The 18460-nt window shown below is 48.4% G+C and overlaps 1 protein-coding gene across 5 annotated transcripts in view; it reads right to left on the bottom strand.

Annotated features, from left to right (window-relative positions):
- Positions 1-18183, bottom strand: part of LOC110505955 (attractin) — a 252686-nt gene extending 234503 nt beyond the window's left edge. For 2 of the 5 annotated variants that reach the window (XM_036962389.1, XM_036962388.1), the window contains exon 1: positions 17512-18181. In XM_036962389.1, the coding sequence (XP_036818284.1) occupies positions 17512-17786 (275 nt within the window). In that variant the 5' untranslated portion in view covers positions 17787-18181. Of the gene's footprint in view, positions 1-17511 lie in introns of all 5 variants that reach the window. The other 3 variants (XM_036962391.1, XM_036962390.1, XM_036962392.1) reach the window with 3 other exon arrangements.
- Positions 18184-18460: the final 277 nt, after the last annotated feature.

Genomic DNA, 18460 nt, shown 5'->3' on the forward strand with positions numbered 1-18460 from the left:
TCTACAATGTGGAACATAGGACAAATAAAGAAAACCCCTTGACTGAGTCGATGTGTCCAGACTGTTGACTGGTACTGTACATCAGAACAAACCGACCTTCGGGTTTCATTTTGGCGTTAACAGATAGAGTACACGTCCCAAAAGACACCCTATTTAGATCAGAGCCCTATGGAACCCTATTCCCTATGTAGTGCACTACTTTAGACCAGAGCCCTATGGAACTCTATTCCCTATGTAGTGCACTACTTTTGACCAGAGCCCTATGGAACTCTATTCCCTATGTAGTGCACTACTTTTGACCAGAGCCCTATGGAACCCTATTCCCTATGTAGTGCACTACTTTTGACTAGAGCCCTATGGCACCCTATTCCCTATGTAGTGCACTACTTTTGACCAGAGCCCTATGGAACCCTATTCCCTATGTAGTGCACTACTTTTGACCAGAGCCCTATGGAACCCTATTCCCCAATTAGTGCACTACTTTTGACCAGAGCCCTATGGAACCCTATTCCCTATGTAGTGCACTACTTTTGACCAGAGCCCTATGGAACCCTATTCCCTATGTAGTGCACTACTTTTGACCAGAGCCCTATGGAGGAATAGAGTGCCCTTTGGGACGCAGAGAGAGTGATCATTGCCATGCAGATAGTGAGCCTGGCTGGTGGCTGACCATGTCATCAGTCTGGAAACAGCCGTACATGACTCTTCATTCAGGCGAGACAAGCCCAGGAGACAGACGCTGACACTGGGCTGTACCATTAGGCCATTCTGGAGGGTGGAGACTGACACTGGGCTGTACCATTAGGCCATTCTGGAGGGTGGAGATTGACACTGGGCTGTACCATTAGGCCATTCTGGAGGGTGGAGACTGACACTAGGCTGTACCATTAGGCCATTCTGGAGGGTGGAGACTGGCACTGGGCTGTACCATTAGGCCATTCTGGAGGGTGGAGACTGACACTGGGCTGTACCATTAGGCCATTCTGGAGGGTGGAGACTGGCACTGGGCTGTACCATTAGGCCATTCTGGAGGGTGGAGACTGACACTGGGCTGTACCATTAGGCCATTCTGGAAGGTGGAGACTGACACTGGGCTGTACCATTAGGCCATTCTGGAGGGTGGAGACCAGGGATGCAAACGTCTCAGGGCCCAAAAAGGTGAAGTCTTAAATCCCTGCTAGGGGGAAATGCAGGTTTTAACTATTTAAACAACAGAATATGATCTACATGATCAGTCTCTGTGTGTAAAATAAAGTAGAAATAGAATGAAACAGGTATTCTATTATAGTGGCCACTATAGACATCGATCAAGTGCACAAGGCTACATGTGTGCAAAAATAACATTCACTGAGTAAACTTGTATAATCCCCCTTCACTCACACACACAAGTGGTACCGTGAAGTTGAACACAACTAAAGCAAGGCTACACTTCACACTTTCTGCCTGTGGACGTCTGTTCTACATTGGGCCAGCAGAGCACTTTCTGCCTGTGGACATCTGTTCTACTTTGTGCCAGCAGAGCACTTTCTGCCTGTGGACGTCTGTTCTACATTGTGCCAGCAGAGCACTTTCTGCCTGTGGACATCTGTTCTACATTGTGCCAGCAGAGCACTTTCTGCCTGTGGACGTCTGTTCTACAACGTGCCAGCAGAGCACTTTCTGCCTGTGGACATCTGTTCTACATTGTGCCAGCAGAGCACTTTCTGCCTGTGGACGTCTGTTCTACATTGGGCCAGCAGAGCACTTTCTGCCTGTGGACATCTGTTCTACATTGTGCCAGCAGAGCACTTTCTGCCTGTGGACGTCTGTTCTACATTGTGCCAGCAGAGCACTTTCTGCCTGTGGACGTCTGTTCTACATTGTGCCAGCAGAGCACTTTCTGCCTGTGGACGTCTGTTCTACATTGGGCCAGCAGAGCACTTTCTGCCTGTGGACGTCTGTTCTACATTGTGCCAGCAGAGCACTTTCTTCCTGTGGACGTCTGTTCTACAATGGGCCAGCAGAGCACTTTCTGCCTGTGGACGTCTGTTCTACATTGTGCCAGCAGAGCACTTTCTGCCTGTGGACGTCTGTTCTACAACGTGCCAGCAGAGCACTTTCTGCCTGTGGACGTCTGTTCTACATTGTGCCAGCAGAGCACTTTCTGCCTGTGGACGTCTGTTCTACATTGGGCCAGCAGAACACTTTCTGCCTGTGGACGTCTGTTCTACATTGTGCCAGCAGAGCACTTTCTGCCTGTGGACGTCTGTTCTACATTGGGCCAGCAGAGCACTTTCTGCCTGTGGACGTCTGTTCTACATTGCGCCAGCAGAGCATGAGACCCTTTGTAGGCATAATTGATCTCTTTCGGGCAGAGGGGACACCTGGCACACCCCTTCTTATCCACTGTATTGAAAGAGGGAGAGAGTGTGGTGCTTCTTTCACCTCTATAGTGGCATCCATCTTAAACCAGACCAGTGGGTCAGAAGTTTACATACACTAAGTTGACTGTGCCTTTAAACAGCTTGGAACATTCCAGAAAATGATGTCATGGCTTTAGAAGCTTCTGATAGGCTAATTGACATCATTTGAGTCAATTGGAAGTGTACCTGTGGATGTATTTCAAGGCCTACCTTCAAACTCAGTGCTTGACATCATGGGGAAATCAAAAGAAAACGTACACACAAACATTCACAGGACATCTATCTATTTTCCTACATCAGACATGCAGGTGACATTTCCACCTGGATGACAGCACATAATCACCCGAGGGAATGCCTGCTCAGACGTTAGATAATCCCAGATGATCGCTTCAACACACACAGTGCTGGAACCCCTGCATTCTCAGATACCCCTCTGTTATTAATCTCTTCAAAATGTTGTGCTTTTACTAACATTTATGTTCAGCTTCAATGCCATACAACTCTCCTTCCGTGGCCTCCAACTGCTCTTAAAAATCCAGTTAAACTAAATGCATGCTCGTCAACCGACTGCTGCCCGCACCCGCCCGCCCGACTAGCATCACTACTCTGGACAGTTCTGACTTAGAATCTGTGAACAACTACAAATACTTAGGTGTCTGGTTAGACTGTAAACTCTCCTTCCAGACCCATATCAAACATCTCCAATCCAAAGTTAAATCTAGAATTAGCTTCCTATTTCGCAACAAAGCTTCCTTCACTCATGCTGCCAAACTTACCCTCGTAAAACTGACCATCCTACCGATCCTCGACTTCGGTGATGTCATTTACAAAATAGCCTCCAATACCTTACTCAGCAAACTGGATGCAGTCTATCACAGTGGCATTCGTTTTGTCACCAAAGCCCCATATACTACCCACCACTGCGACCTGTACGCTCTCGTTGGATGGCCCTCGCTTCATACTCGTCGCCAAACCCACTGGCTCCATGTCATCTATAAGTCTTTGATAGGTAAAGTCCCCCCTTATCTCAGCTCACTGGTCACCATAGCAACACCCACCCATAGCACGCGCTCCAGCAGGTATATTTCACTGGTCATCCCCAAAGCCAACACCTACTTTGGCCGCCTTTCCTTCCAGTTCTCTGCTGCCAATGACTGGAACGAATTGCAAAAATCACTGAAGCTGGAGACTTATATCTCCCTCTCTAACTTTAAGCATCAGCTGTCAGAGCAGCTTACCGATCACTGTACCTGTACACAGCCCATCTGTAAATAGTACACCCATCTACCTCATCCCCATATTTATTGCCTTACCTCTGTACTCTTCTACATTTGCACACACTGTACATAGATTATTATATTGTGTTATTGAGTGTACGTTTGATTATTCCATGTGTAACTCTGTTGTTGTTGTTTGTGTCGCACTGCTTTGCTTTATCTTGGCCAGGGCGCAGTTGTAAATGAGAACTTGATCTCAACTGGCCTACCTGGTTAAATAAAGGTGAAATGAAAAACATAAAATAATTAGGCTATTAAAACAAGCTTAGCTTCCCCTAGCCTTATGGACGCCTCACCTATCAGCCTGTCAATCTACTATCCTCCATAGTAGAAATGCTTACATATTCTATGAGTCAGTTTGTTGAGAAACTACTAGCTCAAACAGACTCTGGGACAGTTGTGGGAGGATAGATCCCACATGTATACAACCAGTAGGCCTAGGCTACATAAAAACATGTGTAAAGCAATGAGTCTGATGCAACAGATCAGAACATTCAAATGTTGATCAACTTATTTCATAACATTTTTAGGGCACCCATGTGCACAAAGCACTAGGATACACGCGAATGTGCACAAAGCACTAGGATACACGCGAATGTGCACAAAGCACTAGGATACACGCGAATGTGCACAAAGCACTAGGATACACGCAAATGTGCATTTGTCTTCCGGACAATTAAAGAAAGTTGAAAACCACTAGAAAGAAACAGGCTACTAGTTTAAATGGATAGGGTCAGATTCTGGCTACTAGTTTAAATGGACAGGGTCAGATTCTGGCTACTAGTTTAAATGGACAGGGTCAGATTCTGGCTACTAGTTTAAATGGACAGGGTCAGATTCTGGCTACTAGTTTAAATGGACAGGGTCAGATTCTGGCTACTAGTTTAAATGGACAGGGTCAGATTCTGGCTACTAGTTTAAATGGACAGGGTCAGATTCTGGCTACTAGTTTAAATGGACAGGGTCAGATTCTGGCTACTAGTTTAAATGGACAGGGTCAGATTCTGGCTACTAGTTTAAATGGACAGGGTCAGATTCTGGCTACTAGTTTAAATGGACAGGGTCAGATTCTGGCTACTAGTTTAAATGGACAGGGTCAGATTCTGGCTACTAGTTTAAATGGACAGGGTCAGATTCTGGCTACTAGTTTAAATGGACAGGGTCAGATTCTGGCTACTAGTTTAAATGGACAGGGTCCGATTCTGGCTACTAGTTATAATGGACAGGGTCCGATTCTGGCTATTAGTTTAAATGGACAGGGTCACATTCTGGCTACTAGTTTAAATGGACAGGGTCAGATTCTGGCTACTAGTTTAAATGGACAGGGTCAGATTCTAGCTACTAGTTTAAATGGACAGGGTCAGATTCTGGCTACTAGTTTAAATGGACAGGGTCAGATTCTGGCTACTAGTTTAAATGGACAGGGTCAAATTCTGGCTACTAGTTTAAATGGACAGGGTCAGATTCTGGCTAACAGTTTAAATGGACAGGGTCAGATTCTGGCTACTAGTTTAAATGGACAGGGTCAGATTCTGGCTACTAGTTTAAATGGACAGGGTCAGATTCTGGCTACTAGTTTAAATGGACAGGGTAAGATTCTGGCTACTAGTTTAAATGGACAGGGTCAGATTCTGGCTACTAGTTTAAATGGACAGGGTCAGATTCTGGCTACTAGTTTAAATGGACAGGGTCAGATTCTGGCTACTAGTTTAAATGGACAGGGTCAGATTCTGGCTACTAGTTTAAATGGACAGGGTCAGATTCTGGCTACTAGTTTAAATGGACAGGGTCAGATTCTGGCTACTAGTTTAAATGGACAGGGTCAGATTCTGGCTACTAGTTTAAATGGACAGGGTCAGATTCTGTCTACTAGTTTAAATGGACAGGGTCAGATTCTGGCTACTAGTTTAAATGGACAGGGTCAGATTCTGGCTACTAGTTTAAATGGATATAGTCAGATTCTGGCTACTAGTTTAAATGGACAGGGTCAGATTCTGGCTACTAGTTTAAATGGACAGGGTCAGATTCTGGCTACTAGTTTAAATGGATAGAGTCAGATTCTGGCTACTAGTTTAAATGGACAGGGTCAGATTCTGGCTACTAGTTTAAATGGACAGGGTCAGATTCTGGCTACTAGTTTAAATGGACAGGGTCAGATTCTGGCTACTAGTTTAAATGGACAGGGTCAGATTCTGGCTACTAGTTTAAATGGACAGGGTCAGATTCTGGCTACTAGTTTAAATGGACAGGGTCAGATTCTGGCTACTAGTTTAAATGGACAGGGTCAGATTCTGGCTACTAGTTTAAATGGACAGGGTCAGATTCTGGCTACTAGTTTAAATGGACAGGGTCAGATTCTGGCTAATAGTTTAAATGGACAGGGTCAGATTCTGGCTACTAGTTTAAATGGACAGGGTCAGATTCTGGCTACTAGTTTAAATGGACAGGGTCAGATTCTGGCTACTAGTTTAAATGGACAGGGTCAGATTCTGGCTACTAGTTTAAATGGACAGGGTCAGATTCTGGCTACTAGTTTAAATGGACAGGGTCAGATTCTGGCAACTAGTTTAAATGGACAGGGTCCGATTCTGGCTACTAGTTTAAATGGACAGGGTCAGATTCTGGCTACTAGTTTAAATGGACAGGGTCAGATTCTGGCTACTAGTTTAAATGGATAGGGTCAGATTCTGGCTACTAGTTTAAATGGACAGGGTCAGATTCTGGCTACTAGTTTAAATGGACAGGGTCCGATTCTGGCTACTAGTTTAAATGGACAGGGTCAGATTCTGGCTACTAGTTTAAATGGACAGGGTCAGATTCTGGCTACTAGTTTAAATGGACAGGGTCAGATTCTGGCTACTAGTTTAAATGGACAGGGTCAGATTCTGGCTACTAGTTTAAATGGACAGGGTCAGATTCTGGCTACTAGTTTAAATGGACAGGGTCAGATTCTGGCTACTAGTTTAAATGGACAGGGTCAGATTCTGGCTACTAGTTTAAATGGACAGGGTCAGATTCTGGCTACTAGTTTAAATGGATAGGGTCAGATTCTGGCTACTTTGAAGCAAGGTAAAACATGCCACATAATATGTCGTAAAACATTCAGGTTTCAAACCATTCAAGTTATAGACAGTCATCCACCTATAAGTTTACAAAATGCACACTGCCTCCAGCTGGTGAAACCTGCCTTCTGTTGCCTAGGCATTTGAATGGTGAATGGGAAGCGTGCTTCAATTACCAGTTGAGAAATAAAATAAGCAAATTATTTTTTTAAATCGTGGCCATAAAACAATTAACACGAGATAGCATTTAGAATTGAGAAATGATTGGTCTTCTGTCTGACAGATGTTCCACTCCGAGGCACTGTATCTGTATGCCGTACACGTGTGGTAAAATAGATAAATATACACACGCGCCAATTTAATTCCACTAAATTATGCAAATGACCAATAAGCATGACCAGCCAAATGTGTTTCCATCCACTGGTATGTTATTAATTAATAGGCTAAAATTATTTAATTCATAATTGGATCTCTTTTTTTTTTGGTCTCAATGGTGCCAATTTATCATCAGATTTTCAACAACAAAAAATTCAGCCAAAAGCCAACTATTAAGTACTGATGAACCCCTGGTTTTATGGTATCGGGGGGTACGCAGAATAGAACCCCTGGTCTTATGGTATCTGGGGGTATGCAGAATGGAACCCCTGGTCTTGCGGTATCTGGGGGTATGCAGAATGGAACCCCTGGTCTTGCGGTATCTGGGGGTATGCAGAATGGAACCCCTGGTCTTACGGTATCTGGGGGTATGCAGAATGGAACCCCTGGTCTTGCGGTATCTGGGGGTATGCAGAATGGAACCCCTGGTCTTGCAGTATCTGGGGGTATGCAGAATGGAACCCTGGTCTTGCGGTATCTGGGGGTATGCAGAATGGAACCCTGGTCTTACGGTATCTGGGGGTATGCAGAATGGAACCCCTGGTCTTATGGTATCGGGGGGTACGCAGAATAGAACCCCTGGTCTTATGGTATCTGGGGGTATGCAGAATGGAACCCCTGGTCTTGCGGTATCTGGGGGTATGCAGAATGGAACCCCTGGTCTTACGGTATCTGGGGGTATGCAGAATGGAACCCCTGGTCTTGCGGTATCTGGGGGTATGCAGAATGGAACCCCTGGTCTTGCGGTATCTGGGGGTATGCAGAATGGAACCCTGGTCTTGCGGTATCTGGGGGTATGCAGAATGGAACCCTGGTCTTACGGTATCTGGGGGTATGCAGAATGGAACCCCTGGTCTTGCGGTATCTGGGGGTATGCAGAATGGAACCCTGGTCTTGCGGTATCTGGGGGTACGCAGAATGGAACCCCTGGTTTAATGGTATCGGGACGTACGCAGAATGGAACCCTTGTTTAGTGGTATCGGGACGTACGCAGAATGGAACCCTGGTTTAATGGAATCGGGGGGTATGCAGAATGGAACCCTGGTTTAATGGTATCGGGGGGTGTGCAGAATGGAACCCTGGTTTAATGGTATCGGGGGGTATGCAGAATGGAACCCTGGTTTAATGGTATCGGGGGGTATGCAGAATGGAACCCTGGTTTAATGGTATCGGGGGGTATGCAGAATGGAACCCTGGTTTAATGGTATCGGGGGGTATGCAGAATGGAACCCTGGTTTAATGGTATCGGGGGGTATGCAGAATGGAACCCTGGTTTAATGGTATCGGGGGGTATGCAGAATGGAACCCTGGTTTAATGGTATCGGGGGGTATGCAGAATGGAACCCTGGTTTAATGGTATCGGGGGGTATGCAGAATGGAACCCTGGTTTAATGGTATCGGGGGGTATGCAGAATGGAACCCTGGTTTAATGGTATCTGGGGGTACGCAGAATGGAACCCTGGTTTAATGGTATCGGGGGGTAGGCAGAATGGAACCCTGGTTTAATGGTATCGGGGGGTACGCAAAATGGAACCCTGGTTTAATGGTATCGGGGGGTATGCAGAATGGAACCCTGGTTTAATGGTATCGGGGGGTACGCAGAATGGAACCCTGGTTTAATGGTATCGGGGGGTATGCAGAATGGAACCCTGGTTTAATGGTATCGGGGGGTATGCAGGATTGGTCAACTTCAGCACCTTTATTTCTTGAATGTTTTGGCATTCAGGTCTAAAAAGTATGTTTCTGAGCACTTCTACAAACATGTATGGAAGGTTTTATTAGGCCATTCTGAACAGGGAGGGGGACCAAGGCTGAGCACCGATACAGTGTAACACATTGGGCTGTACCATTAGACCAAGGGGGAGACCAAGGCAGAGTCAAAACAACTGGGCAGTACAGACACATTGGGCTGTACCATTAGAGAGAGATGAACACAAGGCCTGTATTCATAACATCAGCACAACATTGTTGCTCAATAACCCTGCTGGAAGACCCATCATAACACATTGATCACATAGAACACTGTCTGGCTACTGTTACTAGGGCGGCTTCCACAGTTCCCGTCATATCAAACATCTGTACGGGGGGATGTGGTAACTAGCTGGTGAAGGGGGGGTCGTGGTAACTAGCTGGTGAAGGGGGGGTCGTGGTAACTAGCTGGTGAAGGGTGGGGGGGGGGGGGTTGTGGTAACTAGCTGGTGAAGGGTGGGGGGGGGTTGTGGTAACTAGCTGGTGAAGGGGGGGTCGTGGTAACTAGCTGGTGAAGGGTGGGGGGGGTTGTGGTAACTAGCTGGTGAAGGGGGGGTCGTGGTAACTAGCTGGTGAAGGGGGGGTCGTGGTAACTAGCTGGTGAAGGGGGGGTCGTGGTAACTAGCTGGTGAAGGGTGGGGGGGGGGGGTCGTGGTAACTAGCTGGTGAAGGGGGGGTCGTGGTAACTAGCTGGTGAAGGGGGGGTCGTGGTAACTAGCTGGTGAAGGGTGGGGGGGGTCGTGGTAACTAGCTGGTGAAGGGGGGGTCGTGGTAACTAGCTGGTGAAGGGTGGGGGGGGGTCGTGGTAACTAGCTGGTGAAGGGGGGGGGGGTCGTGGTAACTAGCTGGTGAAGGGGGGGGGTCGTGGTAACTAGCTGGTGCAGGGGGGGGTAACTAGCTGGTGAAGGGTGGGGGGGGTCGTGGTAACTAGCTGGTGAAGACGGGGTCGTGGTAACTAGCTGGTGAAGGGGGGGTCGTGGTAACTAGCTGGTGAAGGGGGGGTCGTGGTAACTAGCTGGTGAAGGTGGGGTCGTGGTAACTAGCTGGTGGAGGGGGGGGGACGTGGTAACTAGCTGGTGCAGGGAGGGTGCGTGGTAACTAGCTGGTGCAGGGCGGGGGACGTGGTAACTAGCTGGTGCGGGGGGGGGGGGGGACGTGGTAACTAGCTGATGCAGGGGGGGGGACGTGATAACTAGCTGGTTCAGGGGGGGAGCCTCCGTTACCATAGACAGTCAGCCAGCCTCCGTTACCATAGACAGTCAGCCGGCCTCCGTTACCATAGACAGTCAGCCGGCCTCCGTTACCATAGACAGTCAGCCGGCCTCCGTTACCATAGACAGTCAGCCGGCCTCCGTTACCATAGACAGTCAGCCGGCCTCCGTTACCATAGACAGTCAGCCAGCCGGCCTCCGTTACCATAGACAGTCAGCCAGCCGGCCTCCGTTACCATAGACAGTCAGCCAGCCGGCCTCCGTTACCATAGACAGTCAGCCAGCCGGCCTCCGTTACCATAGACAGTCAGCCAGCCGGCCTCCGTTACCATAGACAGTCAGCCAGCCGGCCTCCGTTACCATAGACAGTCAGCCAGCCGGCCTCCGTTACCATAGACAGTCAGCCAGCCGGCCTCCGTTACCATAGACAGTCAGCCAGCCGGCCTCCGTTACCATAGACAGTCAGCCAGCCGGCCTCCGTTACCATAGACAGTCAGCCAGCCAGCCTCCGTTACCATAGACAGTCAGCCAGCCAGCCTCCGTTACCATAGACAGTCAGCCAGCCAGCCTCCGTTACCATAGACAGTCAGCCAGCCAGCCTCCGTTACCATAGACAGTCAGCCAGCCAGCCTCCGTTACCATAGACAGTCAGCCAGCCAGCCTCCGTTACCATAGACAGTCAGCCAGCCAGCCTCCGTTACCATAGACAGTCAGCCAGCCAGCCTCCGTTACCATAGACAGTCAGCCAGCCAGCCTCCGTTACCATAGACAGTCAGCCAGCCAGCCTCCGTTACCATAGACAGTCAGCCAGCCAGCCTCCGTTACCATAGACAGTCAGCCAGCCAGCCTCCGTTACCATAGACAGTCAGCTAGCCAGCCTCCGTTACCATAGACAGTCAGCTAGCCAGCCTCCGTTACCATAGACAGTCAGCTAGCCAGCCTCCGTTACCATAGACAGTCAGCTAGCCAGCCTCCGTTAACATAGACAGTCAGCTAGCCAGCCTCCGTTACCATAGACAGTCAGCTAGCCAGCCTCCGTTACCATAGACAGTCAGCTAGCCAGCCTCCGTTACCATAGACAGTCAGCTAGCCAGCCTCCGTTACCATAGACAGTCAGCTAGCCAGCCTCCGTTACCATAGACAGTCAGCTAGCCAGCCTCCGTTACCATAGACAGTCAGCTAGCCAGCCTCCGTTACCATAGACAGTCAGCTAGCCAGCCTCCGTTACCATAGACAGTCAGCTAGCCAGCCTCCGTTACCATAGACAGTCAGCTAGCCAGCCTCCGTTACCATAGACAGTCAGCTAGCCAGCCTCCGTTACCATAGACAGTCAGCTAGCCAGCCTCCGTTACCATAGACAGTCAGCTAGCCAGCCTCCGTTACCATAGACAGTCAGCTAGCCAGCCTCCGTTACCATAGACAGTCAGCTAGCCAGCCTCCGTTACCATAGACAGTCAGCTAGCCAGCCTCCGTTACCATAGACAGTCAGCTAGCCAGCCTCCGTTACCATAGACAGTCAGCTAGCCAGCCTCCGTTACCATAGACAGTCAGCTAGCCTCCGTTACCATAGACAGTCAGCTAGCCTCCGTTACCATAGACAGTCAGCTAGCCTCCGTTACCATAGACAGCTAGCTAGCCTCCGTTACCATAGACAGCTAGCTAGCCTCCGTTACCATAGACAGCTAGCTAGCCTCCGTTACCATAGACAGTCAGCTAGCCTCCGTTACCATAGACAGTCAGCTAGCCTCCGTTACCATAGACAGTCAGCTAGCCTCCGTTACCATAGACAGTCAGCTAGCCTCCGTTACCATAGACAGTCAGCTAGCCTCCGTTACCATAGACAGTCAGCTAGCCTCCGTTACCATAGACAGTCAGCTAGCCTCCGTTACCATAGACAGTCAGCTAGCCTCCGTTACCATAGACAGTCAGCTAGCCTCCGTTACCATAGACAGTCAGCTAGCCTCCGTTACCATAGACAGTCAGCTAGCCTCCGTTACCATAGACAGTCAGCTAGCCTCCGTTACCATAGACAGTCAGCTAGCCTCCGTTACCATAGACAGTCAGCTAGCCTCCGTTACCATAGACAGTCAGCTAGCCTCCGTTACCATAGACAGTCAGCTAGCCTCCGTTACCATAGACAGTCAGCTAGCCTCCGTTACCATAGACAGTCAGCTAGCCTCCGTTACCATAGACAGTCAGCTAGCCTCCGTTACCATAGACAGTCAGCTAGCCTCCGTTACCATAGACAGTCAGCTAGCCTCCGTTACCATAGACAGTCAGCTAGCCTCCGTTACCATAGACAGTCAGCTAGCCTCCGTTACCATAGACAGTCAGCTAGCCTCCGTTACCATAGACAGTCAGCTAGCCTCCGTTACCATAGACAGTCAGCTAGCCTCCGTTACCATAGACAGTCAGCTAGCCTCCGTTACCATAGACAGTCAGCTAGCCTCCGTTACCATAGACAGTCAGCTAGCCTCCGTTACCATAGACAGTCAGCTAGCCTCCGTTACCATAGACAGTCAGCTAGCCTCCGTTACCATAGACAGTCAGCTAGCCTCCGTTACCATAGACAGTCAGCTAGCCTCCGTTACCATAGACAGTCAGCTAGCCTCCGTTACCATAGACAGTCAGCTAGCCTCCGTTACCATAGACAGTCAGCTAGCCTCCGTTACCATAGACAGTCAGCTAGCCTCCGTTACCATAGACAGTCAGCTAGCCTCCGTTACCATAGACAGTCAGCTAGCCTCCGTTACCATAGACAGTCAGCTAGCCTCCGTTACCATAGACAGTCAGCTAGCCTCCGTTACCATAGACAGTCAGCTAGCCTCCGTTACCATAGACAGTCAGCTAGCCTCCGTTACCATAGACAGTCAGCTAGCCTCCGTTACCATAGACAGTCAGCTAGCCTCCGTTACCATAGACAGTCAGCTAGCCTCCGTTACCATAGACAGTCAGCTAGCCTCCGTTACCATAGACAGTCAGCTAGCCTCCGTTACCATAGACAGTCAGCTAGCCTCCGTTACCATAGACAGTCAGCTAGCCTCCGTTACCATAGACAGTCAGCTAGCCTCCGTTACCATAGACAGCCAGCTAGCCTCCGTTACCATAGACAGCTAGCTAGCCTCCGTTACCATAGACAGCTAGCTAGCCTCCGTTACCATAGACAGTCAGCTAGCCTCCGTTACCATAGACAGTCAGCTAGCCTCCGTTACCATAGACAGTCAGCTAGCCTCCGTTACCATAGACAGTCAGCTAGCTAGCCTCCGTTACCATAGACAGTCAGCTAGCTAGCCTCCGTTACCATAGACAGTCAGCTAGCTAGCCTCCGTTACCATAGACAGTCAGCTAGCTAGCCTCCGTTACCATAGACAGCTAGCTAGCCTCCGTTACCATAGACAGCTAGCTAGCCTCCGTTACCATAGACAGCTAGCTAGCCTCCGTTACCATAGACAGCTAGCTAGCCTCCGTTACCATAGACAGCTAGCTAGCCTCCGTTACCATAGACAGCTAGCTAGCCTCCGTTACCATAGACAGCTAGCTAGCCTCCGTTACCATAGACAGCTAGCTAGCCTCCGTTACCATAGACAGCTAGCTAGCCTCCGTTACCATAGACAGCTAGCTAGCCTCCGTTACCATAGACAGTCAGCTAGCCTCCGTTACCATAGACAGTCAGCTAGCTAGCCTCCGTTACCATAGACAGTCAGCTAGCTAGCCTCCGTTACCATAGACAGTCAGCCAGCTAGCCTCCGTTACCATAGACAGTCAGCTAGCTAGCCTCCGTTACCATAGACAGTCAGCTAGCTAGCCTCCGTTACCATAGACAGTCAGCTAGCCTCCGTTACCATAGACAGTCAGCTAGCCTCCGTTACCATAGACAGTCAGCTAGCTAGCCTCCGTTACCATAGACAGTCAGCTAGCCTCCGTTACCATAGACAGTCAGCTAGCCTCCGTTACCATAGACAGTCAGCTAGCCTATGGGTCATTCGACCTCAAAGGACACAAGAAAAAGGCTGGACATCCACCATGTGAGATTGCTCTGAAATCATTTCTATTAGAAACAGACAGGCCTAAAATTAGCATTCCGGCAACATTATTTTGTTTAAATATAATTTGATCTGAGAAATTAGGCTAATAGATTGCACACAAATGTGCCCTTTTAATTCATATAATATTGAATAAATATCTGATTTAGACCCAACTCTATTTTAACAATGACCTCATTTCCACGTGAGTAAAGTCATACCGTATGTATTTATTTTTTAATCACGAAGTTTCAGTACAATTTTTAAAAGTCAACAGATCATTTGTTCACTCGACATGGTGGGATCTTTTTGTGAAATGCCGATGGAAACACCTTGATGCGCTAATATCGATACAATTACCCATCATATCTAAGTAAACTAGGAACCGCGGTGTGTGTGGTCCTCCCACTACGACTCAGGAAGCCATGCAGTTTATGAGGCTACAGATGAAATAAGTTATGATGAACGTCACAGGGTAGTGATAGTGCACGGCCTGAGCTTGATGCTCCTTTCCAATAGATGTCGAGGGTATTATCCTGGTGACGCGATTGATGACTGATGCTCGACTTTCGTTGACATGTGAAAGCATTCTGGAGCTCATCCATCATCATCATCATCATGTAGCCTGCACACAGAGCCGTACTGTATCTGGGAGCTCTGTTCGCAGAAGAGCTCGTGGCAAGATCAGGGTCACGTCTTATATTTAACGTAACAGTTTGTGACAAATCTTTTCGGTACAGTTGAAAACGCACATTAAAAACATTAGGTTTTTTTAGTTTAATACATGAAAACTTTAGCAAAATAGTACATTTTACGCCATCACGCACTGATTTTTGATCTGCAACAAGTCAATTGGGTGGAAACATCTCTGGTGGGGAAATTTGCATATTATTTTAGAATACATACATGCATGAAAATATGTCACCATGGAAACCTCGCTAATGAGTAAGAAACCCAAAGAAGTTGTCAAAAGCCATCCAAGGACTCCCCACACCACCCCGACAACGAGGAGATAGTACCTGTTCTCTATGTCTGACTGGTAGTATGGAGCTGCTGCTCAGAGTATTGTTTCTGCATCCTATGTCATGTATTCTGAGTGATGCCTCCCCTCCTCCCTGTCCAGAGAAATCAGTCATTTAAGTTGTTGGGGCAGCAGGTAGCCTAGTGGTTAGTGTTGGGCCAGTAACCAGCAGGTAGCCTAGTGGTTAGAGTGTTGGACTAGTAACCAGCAGGTAGCCTAGTGGTTAGAGTGTTGGGCCAGTAACCAGCAGGTAGCCTAGTGGTTAGAGTGTTGGACTAGTAACCGACAGGTAGCCTAGTGGTTAGAGTGTTGGACTAGTAACCAGCAGGTAGCCTAGTGGTTAGAGTGTTGGACTAGTAACCAGCAGGTAGCCTAGTGGTTAGAGTGTTGGACTAGTAACCAGCAGGTAACCTAGTGGTTAGTGTTGGGCTAGTAACCAGCAGGTAGCCTAGTGGTTAGTGTTGGGCCAGTAACCAGCAGGTAGCCTAGTGGTTAGTGTTGGGCTAGTAACCAGCAGGTAGTCTAGTGGTTAGTGTTGGGCCAGTAACCAGCAGGTAGCCTAGTGGTTAGTGTTGGGCCAGTAACCAGCAGGTAGCCTAGTGGTTAGAGTGTTGGGCCAGTAACCAGCAGGTAGCCTAGTGGTTAGCGTGTTGGGCCAGTAACCAGCAGGTAGCCTAGTGGTTAGCGTGTTGGGCCAGTAACCAGCAGGTAGCCTAGTGGTTAGAGTGTTGGGCCAGTAACCAGCAGGTAGCCTAGTGGTTAGAGTGTTGGACTAGTAACCAGCAGGTAACCTAGTGGTTAGAGTGTTGGGCCAGTAACCAGCAGGTAGCCTAGTGGTTAGAGTGTTGGACTAGTAACCAGCAGGTAGCCTAGAGGTTAGAGCGTTGGGCCAGTAACCAGCAGGTAGCCTAGTGGTTAGAGTGTTGGGCCAGTAACCAGCAGGTAGCCTAGTGGTTAGAGCGTTGGGCCAGTAACCAGCAGGTAGTCTAGTGGTTAGAGTGTTGGGCCAGTAACCAGCAGGTAGCCTAGTGGTTAGAGTGTTGGGCCAGTAACCAGCAGGTAACCTAGTGGTTAGTGTTGGGCCAGTAACCAGCAGGTAGTCTAGTGGTTAGAGTGTTGGGCCAGTAACCAGCAGGTAGTCTAGTGGTTAGAGTGTTGGGCCAGTAACCAGCAGGTAGCCTAGTGGTTAGTGTTGGGCCAGTAACCAGCAGGTAGCCTAGTGGTTAGTGTTGGGCCAGTAACCAGCAGGTAGCCTAGTGGTTAGTGTTGGGCCAGTAACCAGCAGGTAGCCTAGTGGTTAGAGTGTTGGGCCAGTAACCAGCAGGTAGCCTAGTGGTTAGAGTGTTGGGCCAGTAACCAGCAGGTAGTCTAGTGGTTAGAGTGTTGGACTAGTAACCAGCAGGTAGCCTAGTGGTTAGAGTGTTGGGCCAGTAACCAGCAGGTAGCCTAGTGGTTAGAGTGTTGGGCCAGTAACCAGCAGGTAGACTAGTGGTTAGAGCGTTGGACTAGTAACCGAAAGGTTGCTAGATTGAATCCCTGAGCTGACAAGGTAAAAAATCTGTCATTCTGCCCCTGAACAAGGCAGTTAACCCATTGTTCCTAGGCTGTCATTGAAAATAAGAATTTGTTCTTAACTGACTAGTTAAATAAAATCATGTCCCATTCTACATCCTGATATTACTGTAACGCCCCTGGGTTTATCAACACGGAAATTGACTCGATAGCAAGCCGGACTTCGGGCTAGAAGGTCGAGGGTTCTAGACCTGCTCCCTGCCTGTTTCATTACATTACTATGACCACTAGAAGGTGCTGTTCGTGCTATTAGGTGATTGTATGACACTATGGGTTTAATTGGCCACTGTTTCAAATGTTAACTTTTTATGATTTGTGTCACCAATCCAATGCAAATCAATGGTACCTATATTAGCATTTCCACGCTTCAAGTCTAACTCATTCTAAAGTATCAACAAATGGATTCAATAATGTTACTTATAGATGATTTGGATTAGGTTGTGAATGATTTTAATCTCGTTCTCCGTTTACATCTTTCCGGTGGCTACGATACCGTCAGGAAGTTGGGTTTATATAGGTACCATTGACTTGCATTGGATTTGTGACACAAATGCTAAAAAGTTAGCATTTGAGACAGTGTCCATGTAAACAAAACTCCTACAGTAGACGTCTTCGTACATTTGTGTGTAATGTCATGGAACTGAGAGTCATGATCAAGGACTAGCTGTGAGAGAGAGACAGAAAGAGAGAGATGGGGACGTCTCATCTGCAGAAGAAGAAGTGGGAGGTGGAATAGAGAAGTGGGACCGATGTAGCTAGATTATTCAAACAATAAGGATAGGTAGTCAATATAAGCACAGTCGTAGGCAGCGATTCTCACCTGAACCTTCCTCCGCAGTGTTGGCATTGGTCCCCGATCCAGCCGGGGCTGCACACACAGTTGCCCGTTACCGTGTTGCATTGCCCATTCATGCACGGTTTGTCGCATTCTTTCGCCTCGGTGACAGCGGGAAGTCCAAAGAGCAGCCCGAACACGGAGAAAAGGAGCAGTGTTTGGAGCATCGAGCCCCGGCCACCAACCTCCACCAGCCCGCTGGTCAGGCTCCGGCTGCGGCCAGCATCACAGCAGGCCCTCCGCCATATCGCCCCGTCCATTCTCCTAACGTCTACTGCCTGAAACAAGTCCGCGCCACCAGTCCACTCCTGGTCGTATCTGGATGCGACCGGCTTGGTTTTCAAGCTCTGTGGTAATTCGAGAGGGACAACGTTGTTGATAGAATGATTTCTATCTCCTTGTTGTGAATGATTCTAATCTCGTTCTCCGTTTACATCTTTCCGGTGGCTACGATACCACCACCGCATATTGACATCAGGAAATGGGGTTTATTACACACGGAAATGCGTAATGACTAACAGATGGCGCGGGGACTTGAATTTTATTATGGGAATACAATTCCAATTGAATTTGTTCCAGTAAGTTTATGGTCAGTTTTATCTTACACGTTATAAATATGTTTTTAATTGAATTCCATTAAGGTTTATTTAGGGTGACCGCATTTAAAGTGTTGAGTGCTGAAGCGCACAGGGCATAAACATTGTCTGTCCTCGGTTGTAACACTCACGACCGATTTCCAAACTGCCTCTGGAAGCAACGGCAGCACGACAACTGATCATCGGGAGCTTCATGAAATTGGTTTCCGTGGCCGAGCAACTTTACACCACCCTAAAATCAACATATGCAATGCCAGCTTTGGCTGGAGTGGTGTACAGCTCGCTGCCATTGGATTCAGGAGCAGTCGAAACGCATTCTCTGGAGTGATGAATCACGC

The sequence above is a fragment of the Oncorhynchus mykiss genome, chromosome 25 (assembly GCF_013265735.2).
Source record: "Oncorhynchus mykiss isolate Arlee chromosome 25, USDA_OmykA_1.1, whole genome shotgun sequence".
Classification (NCBI taxonomy): domain Eukaryota; kingdom Metazoa; phylum Chordata; class Actinopteri; order Salmoniformes; family Salmonidae; genus Oncorhynchus; species Oncorhynchus mykiss.